This window comes from Helianthus annuus, chromosome 16, assembly GCF_002127325.2.
Source record: "Helianthus annuus cultivar XRQ/B chromosome 16, HanXRQr2.0-SUNRISE, whole genome shotgun sequence".
NCBI classification, from domain to species: domain Eukaryota; kingdom Viridiplantae; phylum Streptophyta; class Magnoliopsida; order Asterales; family Asteraceae; genus Helianthus; species Helianthus annuus.
The window spans coordinates 201467817-201493755 of record NC_035448.2 but is presented as its reverse complement, the minus strand read 5'-3'; the positions used below and the strand labels follow the sequence as shown (position 1 = coordinate 201493755).

The 25939-nt window shown below is 35.6% G+C and overlaps 1 protein-coding gene across 1 annotated transcript; it reads left to right on the top strand.

Moving 5' to 3' along the window:
* Nucleotides 1-2305: 2305 nt before the first annotated feature.
* LOC110915512 lies at nt 2306-7375 on the top strand. Its single transcript, XM_022160228.2, has 5 exons — nt 2306-2595; nt 5758-5876; nt 6614-6671; nt 6800-6877; nt 6967-7375. The coding sequence occupies exons 1-5, from the start codon at nt 2424-2426 to the stop codon at nt 7158-7160; spliced, it is 621 nt and encodes a 206-aa protein (XP_022015920.1). The 5' UTR covers nt 2306-2423; the 3' UTR covers nt 7161-7375.
* Nucleotides 7376-25939: the final 18564 nt, after the last annotated feature.

Below are 25939 nucleotides of genomic sequence, written 5' to 3'. Positions count from 1 at the left end.
CTCACAAAGGGTTTTCCCATATTTATTGGGTTTTCTCCTAAATTGGTGTATATGCATTATGAAGATATATGATTTGATGGTTTCGCTGGTGGTACGATAATACTCTAGTGGTCCATCAGTGATCAAATTTGTCGTTAAAAACAATCATTTATCCATTCTCTAGGGACTACTATACATCTCCCCATCACTAGTGACATGATAATACTCCAGTGTTAGTTATTAAATTTGCCGTTAAAAACAAGAGTAAATTACAAAAATCGTCCTTTATGTATGTCACTTATTGCAAACTGTGTTCTTTATCTTCAATAATTACAGCAAACGCACTTGATGTTTGCAAACCCTTGTAAGTTATGTCCTTTAGCCCTAACCCAGTTAATTTTTTGTGGTTAAATCTGACCAAATGGACTCCACATGAGGGTATTTTGGTCATTTTACTCTCATGTGGGGTCTATTTTGTTCAGATTTAACCACAAAAATACTATCATGTGGGGTTCATTTGGTCAGATTTAACCACAAAAATTAACTGAGTTAGGACTAAATGACATAACTTGCAAGGGTTTGTACACATCAAGTACGTTTTCTTTAATTATTAAAAACAAATGACACAATTTAGAATAACTGGCTTAAATGATTTTTGTAATTTACTTTAGAGAAAAATGCCCGGATAGTCTCTGTGGTTTCGCCTTTTTCACCTATAGTCCCCAACTTTCTAAAATTACCTGAATAGTCCTCAAGTTTTCAACTTTTGTTCCCGGATAGTCCCTAGGCCTAACATTAGTTAGTTTTCTCAGTTAAGTGGGTGTGAAATGACAAAACTACCCTTCATTAAAAAAGTAAAGCATTAGTAGGTCATTTATATATATAAGTGGGTCCCACCACTTCACCCTTCCATCATCATCTTCAACCTCTCTAACCCATAAGTTTTTTTATTCTGAATCAAAAAAGTGAAGCTCAAGACTACACCTCGGTGGTTCTGGCTATCATTGCTTTCGGTGACTCTGCGGTCGATGTCGGTACAATGACTACCTTCCCGCCATTTTATCATGTGTTTTGCAGATCTGTATCGATTCCACATTATAATTCTATATATTTTTTCAAATCAATTCATGCTGATAATGATTATTGAATGTGTATTTTGCAAATCCGTATCGATTCTCAAGCGACACTGTTGATATTAATCCATGTTCTGTTTCCTCGCGAAATTTAGATAATTTTGATAAAAATTGAACGATTTTGTTATGAGAAATGTCGCTTTTGTCAAAAGGTGTGGAATGACAATCTCGAGGAAGAATTCGCGTTGATTCGAGAAATCGTTGATGATTTTCCGTACTTCCCATGGATACTGAGTTTCCTGGAATTGTACTTCGTTCGGTCGGTAATTTCAAAAACAGTAACGACTATCCTTACCAGACCTTGAAGGATAACGTTGATATGCTCAATTGATCCAGTTAATGCTAACTTTTTGGGATGATCAAGGAAATTTACCGACGTGTGGAACCGATAAGTTTTGCATATGGCAGTTCAATTTCCGTGAACTGAACGTGAATGATGATGTTTTCGCAAATGATTCTGTTGAGCTGTTGAACACAGAGCGGTATCGATTTTAAGAAAAATAACGAAACGGGAGTGGGGTGGGGTGGTGCCGTGGTGGTGGTTGGTGGTGTTTGATAATTCTGGTTGCAGACAAAGCAAACAAAAGAGAAAAGGGGTGGGGGTGGGGTGGATGTATGGTGAGCCCCGACATCGACCGCAGAGTTACCGAAAGCAATGATAGCCGGAACCACCGAGGTGTAGTCTTGAGCTTCACCTGTACTGATGACAAAAGCCACCGCTACAACAACCAACCCCCAAGACAACTTTCTGGTTTTCTGGTTCTGGAATCCATAAGCATAAGTCTGTTTGGAAATGTGTGAGTGTGAAGCAAAACAGAAGTGTTTATAAAGATGGTGCATTTAATATGGGATTTGGTTAAGGATCGGGGACTTTTTATTCAAAATAAAAAAAAACTCACGGGTTAGAGAGGTTGAAGATGATGATGGAAGGGTGAAGTGGTGGGACCCACTTATATTTATAAATCACCTACTAATGCTTTACTTTTTTAATGAAGGGTAGTTTTGTCATTTCACACCCACTTAACTGAGAAAACTAACTAATGTTAGGCCTAGGGACTATCCGGGAACAAAAATTGAAAACTTGGGGACTATTCAGATAATTTTAGAAAGTTGGAGACTATAGGTGAAAAAAGGCGAAACCACATGAACTATCCGGGGATTTTTCTCTTTACTTTAAAAACAATCACATTTAGGGTTTCATGGCGTTTACATTTAATGTTAGGCCTAGGGACTTTACATCTTCCCCGGTTCAAAAAAATCAACACACCATAGCTGCTCAACTCACTGAAAAACCTTACTAATTAGGGTTTCATGGCGTTTACAAACTGTTCATCGCTTGCTCACCTAGAAACTTCATCAAAACATTCTATAATAACTTCATCCTTTTCAATTTCTCCACGATTATCATCCTCCTCATTTTCATCTTCTTCGATCAACCGCAAGCTCTCCATTCCTCCAAATCTACTTAAAATTGATCGCACAGGTATGTTTATTTTTCCATATATGTTTCACTTTTAGTTAACTGTTAACTGTGTGTTGTTCAATTGTTTAGTTTTTAGAAACATTAGTGGAATTTGTTCATTCACTGACTGTTGGTTTAATTTGGGACTTGTTCATTGCATTCTTTAGATTAGGGCAGTTTAGGATAATAATAATAATAATAATAATAATACTTATCTTAGGTTAGTATGAAACAGTGTTTTTTTAGGTTTGAAATCGGTTAATGAATGATGATTGATGAGTCACCTTAGCAGGTTTCTGGTTCTTTTATGTGTTGGTTGCTGTTGATTGTTTTTGATGTTTGGGTTAATTGCCAAGTGAATTACTGGATTTTTCTCTTTGGCATACTTTTGTGCATTTTCTGCACCACAGAATGGCGATTTTTGTTGAGGTAGGGAACTTCACTCGCATGTACTGTGGAGGGTACAGACCAAACCAGTGAATCCCCGGTCTTCTTATGATCATGTTGTATTTGATGATGAACTCACAATTAGGAACCTTTTTTTATTCTTGTGTTTGGTTCATCGCTGATAAGGATCCGTTGAGTGGATCAAGCTCCAAGAATTAAGATGATAGAAGAAGACCCCTTGAGCGGGTTAGACTCCAATAATATTTAAAAGAATAACAAGATCACTTGCAACAATTTTCTCTAAACATTCATTCATCATTTGTCATCTTAAATACACGAACCTAAATAGAACATGGATGAAACTGTGAACTAAAAGTACTCCTAATTCTCAGCAAGATGGAATAGTGATGAGTTGGTTTCCACACTCAATCAACTTAAATAAGAACATGCAAAATAAGAAACATCATGCAAAGAATAAACGTGGGTAGTCGGGTGACGTGGGCACGTATCAATCGCCCAAGGTTACATGTAGTTTTAATCGTTCTATTGGTTGACCACTTCTCCAGAGAACCCGCCAACAATGTGTTGCATTTATACACTTGTTTGTTGGTACTTGGTAGCTAAGGAAAAAAATGTGTGGACATTATTCCAAGGCACTTTCTCTGTGTATGTGTATTATTATGTACTCTGCCACCATTTCCTTAATCAACATGGCCAATGAGCTAGCGCCTATTGGAGGGAAATCTATTGTTTTATTCATCCAACTAGGGTGTTAAGATTTTGCCTTTTTTTTTTCCTTCCAAACCTAAGAGAATGTCTTCACTTATGGATTTTGTGTTTTTTCCTTTTGAGTTAATGCTTTTGGTGGCTCTTGCTTTCCTTGACTAGGTGTGCTGGCTTGCTAAATTGTATGGGTGCCTTGATTTGCTTTGCTTTTTTAATTGGTAAAACTTGTTTGTCTCATTGCCTTTGTCTTTGTGGAATTTACTGTGAGCTTTTTCCATGTTTGGGTCCGGTCATAGTACTGGAGGTCTGAAATTGAAACTTTCCTAGCGCGGACTTTTGATGAGGCTATGACATTGTTATATTTTTTTATCCTTTAAACGAGTGTATGGATGGTCCAGTGGTTGACTTTTGCAGGAAGGTGTTTCTATCGGGTTGGCGTCTAGAGTCACCGGGTCATTGATTATGCTCTATCCCGATGGGGATCCTTGTAATTACGAATGGTTTGATCCGCTAAGTTGAAGATCTAGGCCTTCATGGTGGTTTGATTTTTCCTTATTGTTCCGTTGTTCGTTTGTCGTGACACCTCTTTTTCTGCATAATCCATTGCTTCGTCCATTGTTTTTGGTAGTAGAGCGTTTAGTTATTTTATCAACTATTTTCTAGTGATGCCATGCATTCTTTCATCAGCTCTGCTTATGTGTGGCGCTTCCAACTTGTAGCTCTCCATGAAAACTCATAGGTCTTCCTCTTCACGTTATTTGATATCGTGAAGCCCGCTAAGATATTTTGTGTGTCGCCTTGGATGCGTGAAGTTTGCTAAGAACTTTTTTCCAATCTTCACGAAGCTGTCTACGCTCTCTGTCGGTACTCTATAGGCTGTTGAACCATAGTCTCGCCAGACCAGAATATGTTTGTACGAAAAGATTGACATTGTGATTTGGATCACCAAGCCCATGGCTTTTTTGCTTTTTGGAGGAAGCTTGAAATTGGCGATTTGGGTTTAGAAGTTTGTGTTGGTATAAGGCTTGTATGGCTCTACATATAGTCGTCTGTGGGTTGTACAATGAATAGTGTCTGCGTTTGTGGCTATGTTTGGTGAGGGAATGATGTTGTCCACTGGCGATTAACGAACGGACTTTTACTTGTCATTGTAAAACAACATAGAACGGTGGCATCATAGCTCCTAGTGAGCCATGAGAAAAAGAGTCTGTGGATTGATCATAGGTAACGTTATTTGTTAATAGATTGGATCGGGGTCCTTGCACAAATGACAACATTCCCTATACAAGGTGAGGGGGTATAGTTGTCTTAACGGTTGTTTTTTCATCAAAAGACAACTGAACCCTAATCCCTTCCTTTGGTTCTTCTCTTGCATAGTCATTGAGCATTTCCTGTAACTAGTATCGTTCAAAACCACTTAGGTTACTTCTGGACCATGATATGCTCATATGCCTAGACCATGTAGGGCCATGGTTCTGGAACACGTTGATGTGTCTCTAGCGAAGACGCATGCATGTGTATCTTGCATGTTATATTTTCTGGATATTCTTTCATATTATTTTTCTATTTTCAAGTCATTTTGTTTACTGTATTTGAGTGGGTCAAATAAAAGGGATGATGGGTAGTTACCAAGTTCCTCACATGTCCTCAGTATTTTAAGTAGATGTTTAAGTAGTTTCTAATTCTTGCTTACTTTGGCCAACCGATTACCAGTTGGAACCACACCACATGTAGGCCTGGTTGAGGAGCATATTTCCGGTCCTTAACAGTCCGGTTAAGGGTTTCAAATATGGACCATATAGATACAGCCAATGATTATAGTTACGGGTGTGGTCCAAATTGTCGTCTAGTTTACTTTTACCTCGTGTGTTTGTCCCTACGTCATCAGGCATTAATAAAAAATGTCGGGCTTCAACTCAAGTCTTTGGTCTTCTCATCAAATTACCGTATTTCTATTAAAATGTTTTGGGCTGGTAAACATTATTGAATCTTTTCTTGATCGTCAGCTTCCTTTCAATTATCAAAATAAAGAATTCTTTATAATCATATTTTTTATATGAATCATTTCAGCTGCAGTTAGACCACAAGCGGCTGCGGTCAATGCAGTTGCTGAGGCCTTTACTGAATTCAAGCACCTTCTTCTACCAATAACAGATCGAAATCCTTATCTCTCTGAAGGAACTAGACAGGTTTAATTCTTTCCTTTTAGCTTCCATCCTTAAACAAAGCTAAATGGATGTACCCGAACACGACATGTGTTTTTGCATATTTTATTTTATTTTATTACTATAAATAAGCAACAAACATATGCAATACAACTTGCAAGTTGTGCTTTGGGGCTTTTTCAAAAAAAAAATTATTTTTTACTTTTAATCCAAAGGTTTTTACCTTTTGCAATTTTAACCCTACATAATTTGTTTTTTAACTTTAACCCAAAACTTTTCATTATTTGCAATTTAACTTCACAACTTTTGTCACTTATATTTTTCATCTTTCGCAAATTTTTGTTTTACGTATAGTTCTAAATTTTTCGAGTTAATATGACGCAACGTACGTGTGTGTGTGAACGTTTTTACATCGTCTATTTTTTTTCCCGTTGACAGGTTTAACATAATGTGCGGGTCGTAGATCGACTTAGTTATAACTAGGGCTGTAAACGAACCGAACGTTCAGCGAACAGTTCGTGAACCGTTCGGCGGGAAGTTCGTTTACGTTCGTTCGATTAGCTTAACGAACGAACACGAACAAAAAATTTCGTTCGGCTAGCTTAGCGAACGAACACGAACACATGTCTCGTTAATACCTAAATTTACAACATAATATAATCGTTTATAAAATGAATATACATCTAAACCATAAAAACTTTATTTTTGTCTGTGATCTTTTTATTCTTTGACCCTCGTCTTGCATTCATGTCGCTTAACAGGCTGCTGCAACCACAGCTGCTTTGGCTAAGAAGTACGGTGCTGACATAACTGTTGTTGGTATGTGTTCTTGTACACCCGTGTAAACCCCAATTACTTTAGATAACTTTACGCTTTACAACATTTTTGAAACAACAAAATGAAGTTTTATAAAGATATATATATATATATATATATTTTTGTTGTAGTCATTGATGAAAAGCTGAAAGAATCACTGCCAGAGCATGACACTCAGCTTTCGAGCATCCGCTGGCATTTGTCTGAAGGTAGGCTTGCTTTTAATCCTAAAATCATCTTGTTTCGTTAAATTTGATTAATTAATGTAAAGCGTAAACATTTTGCTGTTAAAACATAGGTGGGTTTCAAGAGTTCAAGCTTTTAGAACGACTCGGGGAAGGTAGCAAGCCGACAGCGATCATAGGGGAGATTGCAGATGATATGAATCTAGACTTGGTTATTATGAGTATGGAAGCCATCCATTCAAAGCATGTTGATGCAAACCTGCTTGCCGAGTTCATTCCATGCCCAGTCATTCTTCTTCCATTGTAGAACCGACATTTATGCTTAACTCTGTTTTTTGAGGTGCTTTCTATCTCTCAAATTACAAACCCTTTATGGATCGAATTACATCGATATCTGTTGTAGAGTGTTCTGTCGATTGAACCCGAGGGATCACGACTTTCAGATAATCAATGTGATTGTGTTTGTATGAGTTTAATAATTGATTATATCGGCTAGTTTTGATTATACATACATTTACAAAACCAAGTTAACTTAACCGAACCTATAAATAACCCAACCAAACTATTTTTTTTTTGTATCTTTTATAAGATTAGTATCTTTGAGCCTTTGAGGAAAGATGGATGATTATAATATGTATTAAATTTGTTGAAATGTTTTACATTTGTCAAAGTCCAAACCTGTATTGAATTTGGCTCTCAATTAAGCCATGCCAAAAAAAACAAAAGCCGGGTGGTTGGTTGATTGAACCGTTTATACAATTAACTGAAACTGAAGGTAAAGTGAATTGATCGGTTTTATATATTCAATGGTGTCGAGTTACCTTGTACTGTAAAGTATTTAACATCTTGGCGAGTCGAGTTGCCTTGTACTGTAAAATATTTAACATCAGGGGAAGACCGTCAACATAAGAGATGGAGATCTCAAATATTCATTAAGATACACCGTTAAAACTGGTTTCTAAACTATAAACCATGTAGCAAAACGTATAAATCTCATACTGGTCGAACATGTGGATTTGTATCGGTTTGGATGGTTCTGCATGTTTCAACATTTGTGAACTTGCTAATGGAAGGATAGGACAAGGGAAAGATTCAGGAGTTGGAATTGGATCTCAACAATTCCTTGAAATAAGATCCAATAACTTGTTTTTAGTTTCTAATTTTTAGTTGTTTTAAGGCAAACCGTTAACTTATTATATCGTGTTAACAGTTGATATTATTAATGAAAAATACTCGGATTAATTATAAAAGGCAAATTGGATTTAAATAATCCCAACCTGCTCAATTTGGCCAATAATAATCCCAACTCAGTTATTGGCCGATAATAATTCGAACTGGTCAACTTTTGGCCAATAATAGTCCGCCGTTAAAAATACCTTAACAGAGTTAAGCTTTTTTTTGAATTACAAACCGATGTTTTATGGATTTTGATCATAACGAGGATACAATTCGATTTATGTAAAACTTACCTCGAAACGGTGCTTCAAACGACTTGATTTTTGTTAATTGGAAGTTTAAACACCCGAATTGAAGCACCGTTTTCGTTGTTTGGGGCAGTATTTCGAGGTAAATTTTATATCAATCAACTCGTATCCTCGTTTTGATCAAAATCCATAAAACATCGGTTTGTAATTCGAAAAAAGCTTAACTCCGTTAAGCTATTTTTAACGGCGGACTATTATCGGCCAAAAGTGGACCAGTTCGGATTATTATCGGCCAATAACTGAGTTGGGATTATTATCGGCCAAATTGAGCAAGTTAGGATTATTTAAATCCAATTTGCCATTATAAAATAGACGAGAGTCGTTGATAAGAATAGATCCAAAACTTAGGTAGCTACATACACTTGCATAGTTGGTTATTCTTATGCATGTGGAGAAAATCGTGTAAAACGTTGGGGATCTTTCTGGTTGTTACTTGTCGGCAGTTAAATCACATTCCGACAAATGAATAAATTTATATGTAAATTACCTTTTTTTTTCAAGGGAAAGTAAAGAGTAAACAAAGATTATAATATTATAACCTTCTAATATAAAGGTTATGAGTTTGAGTCTTGTCTAGAACAAAAAATGCTATGTATTTGTTAATCGGAGGTTGTTTTATCACAGTGGGTCTTCGGGCATGAGTGACCTTTTGCCATTTGATTTACCCAGATGATTAGGTTTTTGTTAGTCGTTTAAAAAAAATGAAACAAAGATGTTAAATATGTGTATATAAACATTAAATCTGTATTCTGTAGACCAACAACCATTAATGAAAAGACAAAATGTCCAAAACAAGATATAGGCCATAATTGACCGAACATTGGGGGATATATGTTTTCCAACCAAGACATATACTATTATAGCAAACTTATAGGTATGCATATTACAGAGGTGAGAATTTCTTAAATGATATGACAGGACACAAATTTAATATGAAATTTTCAGGGTTTAGGTTTAGTCTAAACGGGTTTAGTTAGTTTTAGATCGAACCTGCGAACATGTTTAGCTAAATGGGTTATGTTTAGTGTTTTGGTAAAAAATCAAACAAAGGATAATGTAATCAAATCTGATTTTGTGAGGTAGTGTGCTTAAATGTTAAACAAGTATATGATCAAATGTGAAATGTTGAGAACAATGAACACAATGATTTATACGAGGAAAAAGCCCTTGATCTTTATGAGATCTTCGGCATAAAAAACCTAGGATAGTGAAAACTATCACTATCAACTATATTACACAAAAAGATTACAACTTTGGATGTTGATCAAGTGTGGTACAATGAATGTTTGCTAATGTGAGAGAATGTATTCGCGAGCTTGTATTCGAGAGAGTGTGTGTGTATATCAGCTAATAGTAATGTGCCTATCAACACTTGATCAACCCATTTAAATTGAAATAACAACTAAGTCCGAAAGTTTAGGGAGACCACGTCCAAGCTTGTGTACGTTGAGGTAATTCAACATGTGCGGCATCTTCAACGAATATGGACCGAGATTCTCACCATGACTTGGTCCACGTCGTCCATGACCTGCATATTATTATGAGAAAACACAGAGAACAATTGTTAGCAAAATTATGAAATAATAAGGATTCGTGATCCTCAGACTTCCTACACCATCTGTTAAGGATCAGTGATCTAGGCCGATCTAAGGATATGTGATCCATAGTCATAAAAATTAACCCCTAACAATTGCCCCCAAATATGGCTGATTATTAAGAAAATTTAATCTGCCATATTTCCATTTAATACGGACTAGCCGTTACGATCTCAACTAGCCGTTGCGATATGTGACGTCATTGATGGGATCGTAATAGCTTATCATCTATCTATCTATACTTTCTATAAAAGGAGAAATCCCAGTGACATAAGAAAAGCTGATGTGTCAGCAGGAGAGCATGTCCAACAAGGTTTTTCTTATGTCATTATTACATCATAAAACCTAATATTAAAAGATTTTAAAATTCAAAGTTGGCCCACATTTAAGATGCAAAGGTCTGCTGAGCAAAGGTCTGCCTATGTTAAGCCTAATATAAAATAACATTTAAACTTTTGTTTAAACATCTGTCGTCACATTTTATAATCAAACATCAGTTCCCAATAAACATCTGTCGAGATTCAAAATTCTGGCTCCACATTCAAAATTCAAACCATATATTCTAATCCTATAAATAAGGGTTAATAATCTGGCTCCACATTCAAATCTCTCCCGCTCACATCTGTGAGCGTATCTCTCCCTCTCAAATGCATCTTTCTCGTGATTCAGCCGCTAATCTCCGATTACACTTCTTTGTTCGAATGTTTGTTGATTATGTTTACATGTTATCATTCCAGTATCATTGTTCCAACATCGTCGTTTCAATGAAGCTTCCCATCACACATCAACCTTTCAATATCGATGTTGCAGTATCATTGTTGCAACAACGTGAAAAGTTGCATGTGCTATCTTCTTTGATTGGAGAATTGCATTGTTCGATTTTCGTTAAATCGAAAGTCAGGTTTTCTTGCGTCAGGAAGATTTTCTCCTTTTATAGAAAGTATAGATTCGTGCAATATCGTGAAAAGTCAGATGTACTACAACAGTTGAGAAGAGACCTTTGCATGTTAGGTTTGTTTCTTATTTTGATTAACTGTTGATGATGTTGAGAGTTTTTATAGACACTGAAATTTTAGAATATGTTAAGATGCATGTTTATATTATTAAAATGAACTATTACATAGAAAAATACAAATTTAAAGAAATATTTATAAAGTATTACACGCTAGAGTTAACACTTGCTAGGATTTCGTAGACTCTGGCCTTTCTCCATGTGATTTCACGTTCTCTTTTGATTTTCAGGTCAGTTAGCATGTTGCAGATTTTCTGATCCTATTTTAGAAGTTGTGTCAGAAACTCTTCTGCATTCTTCTGGAACTCTGATGGAGGAGAGTGGAGGACTTCATCGAGCAATGCTATGCTGTTCCAGGTTTTGTTGTAATTAGTGTCATTTATTATGTTGACTTTCCTGTTTAGTTCTTCGTCTGTTCTTTGTTCTTTGAGTGACCACATGGAGAACTGTGTTTTAACATTGCTGGTGTCTGACCAGTGGTAGAAGCTGAAGTTTGCCATGTGGATTTTTTGTTGGTTTTCTGATTTGGAACAATTTTTGACAGAAAGTGATTTGTAGGACAATTTGTTGATGTTTTGAATCAAAAGTAATCATCGGTCTTTTATAGAGTTTAAAAACGCGTCTACATGGTAAATCAAGAGGTTAATTGTAATTGTGATAATCTGCTTTTGTTCTTTGAACTTCGAAATTTTGTCCCTTGGGTTTCTTGGTATTTAATTTTACAGTTTTCCCATAAAAGTTGGGGTTTGAAAAGGTGTTTGCATTAAAAGATTGCTGTTTTGAAATATACATTAATATGTTTATATTAAATGTACACATTTTCATAATACCAAATTTCAGTATATAAACTCATAGTCACTTCACCTGTTTTTCATCACGTTTTCCTACGAAAATATCATACTTTCAGGAAAGTCGAGTAATATAGTTTATTCAAATGGCGTCATTCACAAATGCAAAATCAGATGATTTAAATCAGCGTTTTGTCAGGCAAATCGAGGAACAGGTGTATGAAGATAGGGCTACTCTTCAAGAGTTGAAGAGATGTTTTGATGGATTGCAAGTTGGCCTATTCACTAGAGAGCAGGTTTCCAGAGATCTTATGCGGATGCCTTCAACCTCCGTTCGTGAGCTTTGTGTTGTCAGTAATATAGAGTGCGGTGATAGAGACGTGGAGTTCATGGCGATGTTGAGGACATACATCGAGAGGTTTAGCAATTGATGGAGTTGAAGCTAAAGTTTCTTAATTCTTGCTGTTATTGTTAGATTTGACATTTAATGTTGTTCAGTATGTGATGTAATTAATGGGGTTTTAGTTTTAATGCCATGAATAAATGAATAAATTTTAATTTTATGAATCTATGTTGTGTTTTGTTTTTACTTATTTAGTGTTTGAGTAAGATTTAGATTATGTTCATGTTGAATTGTGTTTGAACATCTGTTTGGTAAGTCAACAGAGGTTTAATAGTATCAAGGGTTGGTTTGATGGTGAACAGATGAGTGCAAAGATAAAACAAATGTTTAGAATTTGATCATTGATAGCAGTTTTTTGAAGAATCTGTGCTCCTGCAAATTACAGAGAGTCAATACTTCGAATTATAAAAGGTCTGTTGTAGTTAAAGTTTGGCAAAAGAGAACATCTGCTGATGATGAAACAACTGTGTATTCTAACGACTGGTTATACTAACAGTGGTTGGGCTAATGATGAATAAGTATTATTATATAATGTCTGCTGTAAGTATTATTATATAATTTTGTTTATCAATAATAGTTTTTTGGAAGAATTTACGGTATATTTTGGTGTTATAAAATGTGTGTTGTAGCTAAAGTCTGACAAAAGAGAACATCTGCTGATGATGAAACAACTGTGTATTCTAACGACTGTTGATACTAACAGTGGTTGGGCTAATGATGAATAAGTATTATTATATAACATCTGCTATAAGTATTATTATATAATTTTTTTTATCAATAACAGTTTTTTGGAAGAATTTACGGTATATTTTGGTGTTATAAAATGTGTGTTGTAGCTAAAGTCTGACAAAAGAGAGCATTTGCTGATGAATAAATGTCTGAAGATGCAAAGGTCTGCTATGGGTCAACAGATGTTAACGAACAACATATGATATTCAATCTTAAAATTCTTAACAGAGGATTTGATACTAACAATGGTTTGGCTAATGATGAATAAGTATTATTATATAACGTCTGCTATAAGTATTATTATATAATTTTGTTTATCAACAACAGTTTTTTGGAAGGATTTACGGTTTATTTTTGAGTTATAAAAGGTGTGTTGTAGCTAAAGTCTGACAAAAGAGAGCATCTGCTGATGAATAAATGTCTGAAGATGCAAAGGGCTGCTATGGGTCAACAGATGTTAACGAACAACAGATGATATTCAATCTTAAAATGCTTAACAGAAGATTTGATACTAACAGTGGTTGAGCTAATGATGAATAAGTATTATTATATAACGTCTGCTATAAGTATAATTATATAATTTTGTTTATCAACAACAGTTTTTTGGAAGGATTTACCGTATATTTTTGTGTTATAAAAGGTGTGTTGTAGCTAAAGTCTGACAAAAGAGAGCATTTGCTGATGAATAAATGTCTGAAGATGCAAAGGTCTGCTATGGGTCAATAGATGCCAACGAACAACAGATGATATTCAATCTTAAAATGCTTAACAGAGGATTTGATACTAACAGTGGTTGGGCTAATGATGAATAAGTATTATTATATAACGTCTGCTATAAGTATTATTATATAATTTTGTTTATCAACAACAGTTTTTTTGGAAGGATTTACGGTATATTTTTATGTTATAAAAGGTGTGTTGTAGCTAAAGTCTGACAAAAGAGAGCATGTGCTGATGAATAAATGTCTGAAGATGCAAAGGTCTGCTATGGGTCAACAGATGTTAACGAACAACAGATGATATTCAATCTTAAAATGCTTAACAGAGGATTTGATACTAACAGTGGTTGGGCTAATAACAAATGTTAGACTTACGACTGTTGAGTTACACCGATTGAAAAAAACTATTTTTGAAACTTCTTCTTGCCTAAAAATACATCCACTATTAAAGGTTACCGTCTGTTGTCATAATTTCTATTTATCCTAATGACTGTTGATTTACTAAACTGCTGACTGTCATCCATTATGACAACAGAGGTTCTGACGTGGACAGATGTTAGCTAAAAATAAAACAACTGCTGAAAGTTAGCATCTGTTCTCATAACTTCTGTTTATCTTACAACTGTTTGACTCACACTGTTCCCAACGACCAACAGAGGTTTCCAAACAACTGTCATCGGTTGTCGCAAGAGATGTTCTGACGTGGACAGATCTTAGCCATCAAATATTTGTAACTACTGCCACGTTAGCATTCACTTCTTCTCTCTATATAAAAGTTGTTTCATCCCTAAACCGAGGTTCTACCACTGCAGTCTCGAATTCAGAATACTCAAAAGCAATTTCCAACATATTAAAAACCCTCCAATTTAAATCCTGTTCATCCCCAAATCACCTTCTTTTCCGATCATGTCTCTGAACATCAAAAACCCTCACAACTACCTCCCCATCTTCGAGAAAACTAGCAAAAATACCAGCTATCACTCAATAATTGACCTTTTAACGTCATCAAAATACAAATCAATTCTTACTGCTGATGCTCCGGTTCATACAGAAACACTCTGACAGTTTTGGTTTAATGCTGAAATAGAGGCTGAAGATAATAATCCAGTTGCCATCACATCTAAGGTCAGGGAAAGTGTGGTAAGAATTTCTCCCTTTACAATTTCCACTACATTTGCATTGGACGACTTGGCAGGTCAGAACAACTTTGAAAAACTTGAACTTCATACAGAGTTCATTGAAAGAGGGTATGATGCACAATTAAAGGAAGTTACTATCTACAAACGAAACTTCCCTCCGCCAATGAAATTTTTGTTTCATACTCTTTTAACTTGTCTCTCAGCCAAGACCACCGCATTTAATGAGATACTTTTGAACATTCAGTATTTGGGTTATGCTATTTTAACAAAATCTGATTACAATTTATCACAAGCACAGTTTTCTGATTTGTTGAATAATGTGAAAAATGTGAAAAAATTGAAAAAAGGTGTTCGTAGTAATGCTTTTCTGCTGTATCCAAGACTTCTAAGCTTCTACCTACGAAAACAAGTGTCACAAACAGATTTTGAACAAGGTGTAGCTTTTCAAATAAATAGTCTTACAAGTAAAACTTTTACTAAACTTATGGATAAAGAGTCAAAAGTTTCAACAACTGAAACAAAGGGAGATGAGCCTGTTTTAGATGCGTCTGCATCAGTTGCTCAAACTTCTGTTGTTGAGCGAACTGCTCCTGGTGATCATGACACCACAACTGGTGTTGTGAAACACACACCAGGAAAACGCAAAAAGAAAGTTGTTACATCCAAAAAGTCCATCAAAACTAAACAAAATAAAAAGGTTCCTCTGGAAGATGAGATCCCAGAGGTTAATGCAGTGACAACACAAATGTCACTTGAAACCACTGCTGCTACTTCTTCACAGTTGTTGGAAAGATCTCAACCCATCCAAACTCCTCATGTATCGTCACAAAAGGATCATGTTGTAAGTATAGGGACACCACAACATAAAGTAGACCTTTCATATGAAAGTATGTTTAAAAGTCCCTCTCCCAGGGCAATCACTCTTTCTACACCACAACCCTCGGCTCAAGTTCCATCAACAATATTACCTCTGTTTGAAGCAATTGAATTTCAGAAAGAAAACAGTTCCTCTAATGCATACATTACTGAGAGTAGATCGCAACAAATGACTGTGTCTGAACCAATTCAATCTCCTATCCTACAAACAGTTGAGGAGGTTATCCCCGTTGAGTATTACGAAACTCTTGGTGGTAGTTCAAGTGGAGCAGCCACTACAACTGTTGAACCCATTGGTGATCAGTTGGACAGTGGTTACATCATTAAGACTCCTTTGAAGGCAACTACTGATGAGGTTACAACTCTAATCTCTGCTTCAGTGGGAAGTCCCTAGAACGAAGAAAAAGGGGCATCTGTTTCTGATGATATGGAGACTTCTCCTATTATCAAAACAAATACAACCACTACAGATGAGAATTCAGATGATCCTATTAAAGTAGGTGATGAGTTAACTTATAAGGATTTTACGGTTAGAGTGTCTAGCATTGAAACAGATGTTGCTGAAATGAAAGAATTGATTAAGCAGATGATAGAGCTTTTTAAAAGTCAACCTACCAGACAGGAAATTGCCAATGAGCTTTGGAATTCTATGCAACCCATCCTTCAAGCTCAGAGGAATTTGGCTGAAAGTAACCGCAATTTCAGTTTGGAATTTATCAGAAATTTGGTTGATGCCAGGTATAAAGACACACAAGCAGGCATTATGAACATTAAGGAACATCTGTTGGAACTTACTGGCTCCACCTCTACATCAATCTTTGAGAAAGATGATGATGATGATAATGATGCCAAAAAGGGGGGAAAAGATTCATTGAGAAAGTTGCCACCAGATTCAAAAGCTAATCCTACAGAAATTGTATCGCCTGCTCAACCTAAATCCCAACCTTCTCCAAAAAAACCACTACAAAAGAAGGAGAAAATATCTTCCACACCATCATCACCCATTTTGTCAATAGATGTTGGGAACACAAAAGTATCTGCAGATGTTTACCAAACAGCTGCTGAGACACCAGTTGTTTCAGCAGAAGTTTCTCAAACATCTGCCATGATCATTTTCACTACACCAACCACAATCCAACCATCTCCAACGTCACAAAGATTTCCCATATATTCATCTTCACTACCAAAACATTCTCCTTCACCAGAAATCATCTCCACATGTAAGAGAAAAACTCATATCGATATAATCACAAAAATGAACAATGATCCTCTGGTAAAGCCAACTCAACCTAATAGGAAGAAAGTCAAAACAGTGGATTCAGATGAGGTATTGAAGTTTAAAAGAATGAGAGCAGAGCTTGTGGTTGCTGATTATGGTCCAGTTAGATCCATTGCCAGATGATCTAAACTAAAGATAGTTGAGACCTACAAAAAGCTGGAAGAAGTTAGAACTGAACATTTAAATGTTCTTCAAAACTCAGTCTATCCTACAACTGCTGCTCTGTCTCCAAAAATCGGTACTCCGAAAAACCTTCTCTCATCATCTGATTTGTCTGAATCAATTGCAAATTTAGTTAGAAGACCACAATCACCAAACTCATCTTCAATAATTCTTTGCCCAAGAAAACCAACTGATCCAAAAATAGTAAAGTGGAAGTCATGCTAAAAAACCCAAGTATTGACTTTGATCAAATCAGATGGTAGTGTTGAAGAGATTAAAATGGATAGTGCATATAATCTGAATGCATACGATCTCCAAGATTTGTTGGACCTTCAACTTGAGAGGGATGATGAAGAAGACATGTTCTCCATGGACTTTGAACTACAATTCAAAGAACAAATCAGGGAGATGTTGATGAGAAATAAAAATTAGTAATAAAGAAGGGTTTTCGTATCATCTGTTGTATAGGGAGATTGTTGGATCAGTAGCTGTTACATTGTTTGCAGTAGCATATTTAACCAGATCACAACATGTAGCGAAGGATATGTTGCTGGGTAACAAATTCTTGAGTGAGGTTTGATGTGTGTTGTTTAGGCAGGTGATCGTATGTTCTTAGTTAATGTTTGTTAAAGTTAAATTGTATTCGAATTTTATTAAGTTTGTTAGACATCTTTCATATGTACTTATGTTTATAATAATTTATATTGTCAATGGGTGGATACTCTCTTTTATGAATAAGAGAATGGAAATAATCATATGTAACTGATGAATTTTATTAAGTTTGTTAGACATCTTTTATTAACTTTGTTAAATATCTTTTATATTTACTTATAGTTGTCTTTTAGCTATAATAGATAACACGTTTTGGTACAATATCTATACACATATCTATATGTTCTGTCAATATATGTTATGCATGGTTTTCTAAGAAATGACCCGTGTTTGCACACGGGTCTTACCGCTAGTTCTAATATAATAAAGCTATTTTTGCTTATGTGTCATTTATACATAAGCCTACCCTATTATATTGACAAGTGGATTCTTCTCCTTTCATTATTTAAACAAAATTTACTCATGGTAATCCATTCTTAATCCTGTATTTGTTTTACAAAAAACCACCAATGTTTACACGAAGACCTAGTATCATTTGTTTAGATCCTTTTAAGTTGTTTACTGATGTGTGCAAAATGCAACATATAAATTACATCAAATGAGGCATAAAACTAACCCTTTTTTAGTACTAATGTTGGAAAAAGTGTGCTTTTGTCTTCCTTTTGTATTTTCAGGACTAAATGAGAGTAATTGAACAAAAGGAACAAATATGCAGCAAAATCTAACATAAATACAAAGAAAAGGAATAAACGTGGCATGCCCGACCCCTCGACAACATCTTCCCAAGCAAAAACAAGAGAACAGAAGGCTGATCACGGCCCCGTGCCTAGCGGACACGCGGGCGTGGCCAGGTGTCTGCAGAAAAGACAAAGTCATAGAAGCTTCTATTCCCAGCATGGGGGCGTGCCCAGCTCAACACGGGCCGTGGTCAACGCTAAGATTCGCAAAATCTAGCAAATCTTGATAGTACAGATACGCTTCTGCACACGGGGCTGTGCCCAGTGAACACGGGGGCATGTGGAGCTAATGCAGACAAATTGCAATTAATGAAGAAAGAGAATATGGATGGACACGAGGTCGTGCCCAATGGACACGGGGCCGTGTCTGGGCTTTTGTGCAGGCTATAAATAGCGGTGCTTGGCTCACTTCAAAGGCATCCCTTGGCAAACCACCTCTCTCCCACTTCATCCACACTCCACCACCACTACAACACCCACATTCACCACCATCATCCATCATCCACCTTAGAGTGTGTGTAGTAGTCTCGGGATCCAAGATTGATAGTAAGAGTTCTTGATAATCAAAGGCCATGTTTGCCTAAGTCTCTTACATCACTTGGTGAAGACAAGCATTTAATGTAATACTTTTGATTTTTAATCTTTTCGCACTTTTTATTTGGTTTTGTATTAATGTCTTTAATAACTAGTTTCTTATGTTGAAGGTGAAACTTCCTTATCATTTGTCCGTGGTGTCTTGGCGTTATTTTACTGTCTATACAAAATAAAATATTTACACCATTCATATCTCTACGGTCTATATAGAGATATGTTGGCTACCTGGTCGGGGGTTAAGGGAATGGTTTGGTAAGGTTCTTGCCTTGTTCAATGTATAGATCCTGCAAGGACCTGGGTCAAGCTTACTAGGACTCCTTCAATACCCACTGGTATTGGATATCGGGGGTGCGAATGGCTTGATCCCCTCATATGTAAACTACTATTAATACATTAACCCGACTACTTGGGATTGTATCCCTGCTGACTCAAACCACTTAGCCGAGGGTAACGTCACCTTCAAAAGAGGGGCCTACCACATTACGCATTAATAACTTAATTAATTATCTTTCAATATTCCAACCCTTTACGATTGTATCCTTGCTGACTCAAACTACTGGGTTGAGGGTAACGTCACCTTCAAAAGAGGGGCCTATTACTATAACTAAGATAATCTCTTAAAAAGTGCAAAAGTGTGGAAATCATCAAAGGTTACATTAAAGGCGAGTCGGATCCAGGTGATTCATCTTGTCTATCTGTTTTACTTTATTTTTATTTTCAGCATTTTTAGTTTTTATTTTCATGTTTAAAACATTTTCTAAAACTTTTGATTTGATTAGACGTTGAGGATAAACCGGTATTAAAAGCTCTTGTGTCCTTGGACGACTTCGGTATCTTACCAACCCTATACTACGCTCAAGATGGGTGCACTTTGTCATACCCTGACTTTTGCGGAAGCGTATGATGTGTAACTTGTTCAATATCATTGCATTCAATTATAATAAACAACTAAATGATCAAAATGATGTTCATCCGTTCATAAAGTTTAAAACATTACAAACATCAGTCATTTAAGTTTCAAATGACACAACTTCTGATTAAGTTACAAACCAACAAAAGTGGATGACATCTAAACTTGTTATTCATATCCCGAAACAACACCAGCGCCCAAGATCCAACTTGTTTCCTGAAATACATGTAATTTTAAAAACATCAACAAAAGTTGAGCGAGTTCATGCATTTTGTATGAGTACTGATAAACTTGTAAACATTTGAGAGACTCCTTTGAAAACAGGTATGAATAGCGTCTATGAACAGATCAATTAATGTTCTGCAATGACATTAATGTATGTGAAGACATAGGGAGTACTCAATATGAGTAGACTTTTGTCTTTGTCGAATCTCTCCGACTGTTTCGAATTCCCTCGACTGTGTCAAATCACCTTGACTGTATCAAATTCCCTTGATCGTATCAAATCACCTTGACTGTGTCAAATCCCCCTTGACCGTTGTCTAATCACCTCGACCGGGAGACTAAAGCACTCTAAGTGGTCACATAAGGACCATGAGTGGGGCTCGGCCGTGCCCGTTAGATCTAACCTTTGTCCATGTTTCTTATGAGAGTTATTGGCGTTTCAGTTTCTGCCTATGCTCACATGATCTAATAGTTCATTTCATAGCCAAATCATACCATTGAAACATATGTAACATGTATTTCACCCCCGAGAGTTATAAACCTAAAAACAGTTAAGAGAAAAAGGGGGACATGAACTCACAAGTTTGTGTTCAGCTGTCTTGTATATTCAAAGGTCCTCCTACAAGTCGTACAACTACCTGCACACGTGCCATGTTTTATTAGACGTTTAGGTCGTGTAACGACTCTTTGTCTTGGTTGTTCATTAAGACTTGTTTTGGAAATCTTGGTGTATTTTTAGTTACATCATTGATGTATATTATAACATTCCAAAGTATATAATTATCAGTTAAAATGATAATATTTTAACTTAAATTATTTTCATCCATTTATCTGGAATATTGACAAAATAACATATGTTTGCTTTAGTTCATCTTGCAATTCTTTTCATGAATATTTCCCACGTATGGGTATAATTATCCTTGTGTATTTTGCCAAGTATTTGTGGTGTATTCCGGTGTGTATTCGTACGTACGAGAATACGTATTTCTTGTATCTATTAAGTATTCATATACTTAATTTTTGTATTTACATTTTCCGGAATATTGTTATTTTTAACCATTAAAAGTCACCAATTTATATTCTTAAAATATATATAAATATTTTAAGAAACTTGTATAGAAAATTATTTATATTCCTTCCTTGGCAAAAATATTTATATTTTCATATAAATCTCAAAAATATCATATTTTCAAGATTAACTTAGAAAATATTTATAAATCCATTTTTCACCCAAAAAATAATATATTCTAAATTTGTTAAGAAAATATATATTTTCTCCAAAAATATTATATTTTATAGTTGTTCAAGAAAACATATATTCTTCCTTACTCAAAATAATATATTTCCTTTTTGTCAAGAATATGATATATTTTTGTAATATTTATAAAAATCATATTTTCGTTTTCTTGGTTTCCAAAATACCGTTTACCAAAATATACTCATGAAATGAATTCCGGAATATTTTGTAGGTTATATTCCTTGTTCGGTTTCTTCCAATTTTTGGGTATGAATTATACATTCGTTTCTTGGAATTTTGGTAATATTTTGTATTGTAATTTCTTGGTATTTTGGTGAGTTATATTATTTCAAGTTCTAAAATAATATAACTAATACACATAATATACAAATAATCACATACATGGTGACATCTAAATATATATTCTCCTAAATACATATTTAGTCACTTTTATTATCAAAAACCAACCTCCAATATTTATAATTTTTGTAACAAAAATTATGGCAAACTTTATATAAAAATTTATGGTTTAAAATATACTTGTAAATATTTGTTTTAAAATATTTTTCTAAGTGTTTAATTTCTAGAAAAATTTTGCCATAGTTTCCCCTTAAAAATGAAGGTTTCCATGCTTTCAAAGCATATCATTTTCTTTTATAAATCATCACAATCAACAACAAATCAAAGAATACTTACCAATTTGCCAAAATCAAGCTATTTACATTGCTTCATGAACTTGAAATTTTATAAAAAATTGTAGTAACTTACTAATGTGTTTAGTAGGCTTAGTTACCCTTTAAAGTGTGATTATTTATTTAAAAACATCATTATTGAAGAATTTAGATCTTCACAACTTGTAAAGTGATTTTCTAAAAATATTTCTTCTTGAATTTTTCTTGTTAAACACATGTTTTTATACTTGATTAACCACTAAAAATGTGGTTAATTTCTTTAAGAACCAAGTTTATGTAAATCTTGTATTTTAACTTGGTTTCTTGAGAAATTAGTTTTTGAAATCATCCATTTATATGATTTACATCACACTTTGATCATCATTTTTCAAGAAAACAATTTATACTTCAAGTTCATGGTTTACATATGGATGATCACTTTGATCTACCACATAATCATCCTCTCATCTTGCTAGATTATGTCTTTAATCACCATATAGCAAGATCATATGATGTTTAACATCATAAACACAAATAATCATCAATCAATATTCACACATACATTAAACAACATGTATTCTTATGATTTTTAAGCTTATGTCTAAGATTTATGTTCTTGATCATTAGTGTTCTTCATGTTAAGTTACTTGTAACATCTTTTAACCAACTAAATAAGATGTAAAATGGAGTTTAGATGATCTTACTACTAGCTCAAGGCTAGGGATGAACACAAGATGAAGATGAAGATGAATGAGGTGGTTAATAGCACTTGAAGGAGGTCCTTCCACTTCCAAGAGCTCCTAGCTTCTTTGTGATGCTTCTTACACCTTTGAATGATTAGAGAATGGATGAAAGTTGAATGATGATGGTGGTGGTGTTGTGGGTGGTTCACGGCCGAGAGGAAGAGGAGGAGAGGAGAGTGTGTTCAAGTGTTGGTTTGAAATGAAGTTCTTGTGGTTTTTCTTATAATTCACCAACATAAGTTTAATCTATTGTGTAAAGTGTTGTAAAAGATGAAACAAGATCAATTATAATAATCCAATGAAATCAAGAGTGGGCCACCCTTGTTGACCGTAAATAGGAGGGGGGGGGGTATAGATTAGGGTGTAAAGATAAGTTGGTTATTTAGTTAAAATCCAAGTGATCTAGTTAGGTGTTTAGTTATTAGGATGTTATATACTGTGTTATGATGTTCGGGGACCATAACTAGCTCGAAAATGATAAAACAATGCTTGTAGTGAAAATTTGATGTTTCGGGTAGTGTCTGGTTGTTCGGTTGGTTACTGGTTCGTTGAGGTGCTAAATTACGCAGTTTAGTGTGCTTTATGTAGTCTTTGATGACAGTTTCGATTCCCGACACTTAGGAAAGTATTATGGACCATTAAACCACATTTCTGTATTATATTTAGTTGTTAAAATGCTGAAAATTGCTGAATTTTGGTGTTTTCTGCAGAATTCTGCAGTTTTAGTGTGTTTCTGGCACTTTCCGGTACCTATATCATCACTAGAAAGACAATTTTGTAATCCTTACTTTCCTACACACTATTCTAGTGTAACACTTGGTTCTGGGGCTCATTCTGTGTCTTAATATCATGTCTGTTGAGTACTGAACTCCCGTCAGTACTTCTAGTTTGTCTGATAACTGTGCTAACTTTGTTTCGTGCACTAATTAAACCATATTGTGTTGCATGTGATAAAGATAAAAATCTTGCAACATGAAATGCCATTGTATGTATATGACAGTAATCAGAAATTCATTCGTATTGTTAATTCAATCACGCAGAGTCATTAAAGCACATATTACTTTTTATTATTGTACGGAATTCATGGTAAAGTGCCAGTTGTCACACACTTGCCCATATGTGTGTTTAGTGTTAGTAAAATATCGTGTTTTATAAATTTAAAACTTGACTAAAGTGTTAAAAAGGGCTAAAAATATAAATAAAAATATATAACGCTACACGCGCATCAAGTTTTTGGCACCGTTGCCGGGGACACAAGGATTTTAAGAAAGTTAGGAATCAACGGCCTAATCATTTTTCTTATTTTTCAGTTTTTTTTAGGATTTTTCTAGATTTTTCAGCTTCAGCTGAGCTCAGCACGGGGTCGTGCCCGCTGAACATGCCCCCGTGCCCAATCATTGGTACTGGCAATCTTGTTTTAAGTCAGACAGTAGCTGAACACGGGGCCATGCCCACTGAACACGCCCCCGTGCCCAAGTTTCAGTTACTGAAAACAGAACCGTAAGATCCCGACGGTTTGTAATTTCTGGCATAAAGAAGAGTGATACTGATCGTTTTTACTTTCGCTCCTCTTATGGTGCGTGGTGTCAAATATGTGGCGGATCTCATGAAGATTTAAAATGTTATTTTTTTAAATTATACTCCCCACTATATAGACCCATCGTTTTCCTGTAGCCTTAAGATGGGAGAAAGTAAAAATAATCCCTATCTCTCCCTCGAATGCTCTCAATCGTCCCTTTTAGATGAGATGATTCTCGAAGAATTATTTCAAATGGAAGAAGTGATTCTTCAATTGATAAGAGAACTTGAGGTGGAAATAATTAATTCATCTCAAGACAATGATCAAGAAGAATTATTGAGATCGCATTCGGATTACAACAACATCGTTGCTCCCGAAATCGCCTCTAACTCTTGTGAGGACTTGAGCGATAGTCGTCCCTGTGTCGATTGTGCCATGAAGGACTCCCCATCGGTCTCCGCCGATGCATACATAGACCTGAGCGATTTGACATATACCTTCTTTAACGAGAGCCCGTATAAGGAAAATAAAGGTTGGTCTTGCCCACCGGTATTTAGCTTAGGATTCACCCTTTCCGATAACCTCTTGCGTTCTTATCTAAAACTAGCGCAACTTAGGTATCTCAGGCACTTCGGTGTTGTTCCATCCAGTAAAGAACCACCCGATCCGGATAAATTCATTAAAATAAGACATAACTTCATAAAAACATCTACCCACCGGGCCGTGTCCAGGTCAATACGCCCCCGTGTCCGCCTAAAGATTCCCGTCTGACTTTTGGTTAGAATACGGACAAAAAGTGTCAGAATCCTGTCTTCACACGGGGCTGTCCATCGTGCTGTCGTTTCCTATAAATGCAGCAAGATTCCTGCACTCTTGGACCCATTCCAAAGACAAAGATCTGGTGGGATCTTCACATATACCCTTTAAGGTATATTCTAAAGAAGGTTCTCAACAACCATTTTGTCTTTTCTACTTTTGTCTATTGCCTTCTTCTTCATCCTCCAGTCAAAACCTCCATTAAAACTTGAAATCTCCATGATTTCAAGCTTTATTATTATGATTGTTAGGTTTTTATTCAAGGAATCTTATCAAAAATAAGTTTTACAACACTGTTTTAAGTTATTCCTGCTTAAAAATGCTTCAAAATTCATAAAATAACTTCAAGCCATAAGATTCCTTGTCTCAAAAACCTGCAGAGAGGTGGCCACGGGGCCGTGCTCAGTGAGCACGGGGCCGTGGCCGGAGTACTGTTTCATTAATTTGAAATTTCTTTCAGTTTGTTTTCTTAGAATGTCAAGCATAAATAGCGGAACATCCTCAGCCCATTCCAGGAACGGCCGACGAGGAAGAAGATCATCAGTAGAAGACTCTCTCGTCAACTACGTGTATGCTTTGAGAGAGGCCATCGATGAAATGAAAGGAGCAGAGGAATCCTTGGTTGACCGTATAAATCATTTATCGGTGGGACTAGAAGGATGTCTTCGAGAAGTCAACCTTTTGCACCAAAGGTTGAATATTCTCGCTTCTCCTCCCATGGTGCCAATCATTACACAAAGGGAGTGGAACATTGTGCCGGAAGTCATTATTCAGGCCGAGTGGTATGTCATACCCACGGAGCCCCCTTGAGACATATTACATGGGGTCCCGGTGGC

Coding starts and splice junctions, on each gene's coding strand:
- LOC110915512 (XM_022160228.2), top strand. CDS start 2,424: ATGGCGTTTACAAACTGTTCATCGCTTGCTCACCTAGAAACTTCATCA. Junction 6,672..6,799: donor TGCTGACATAACTGTTGTTG/GTATGTGTTCTT, acceptor TTTTTGTTGTAG/TCATTGATGAAAAGCTGAAA. Junction 6,878..6,966: donor CCGCTGGCATTTGTCTGAAG/GTAGGCTTGCTT, acceptor GTTAAAACATAG/GTGGGTTTCAAGAGTTCAAG.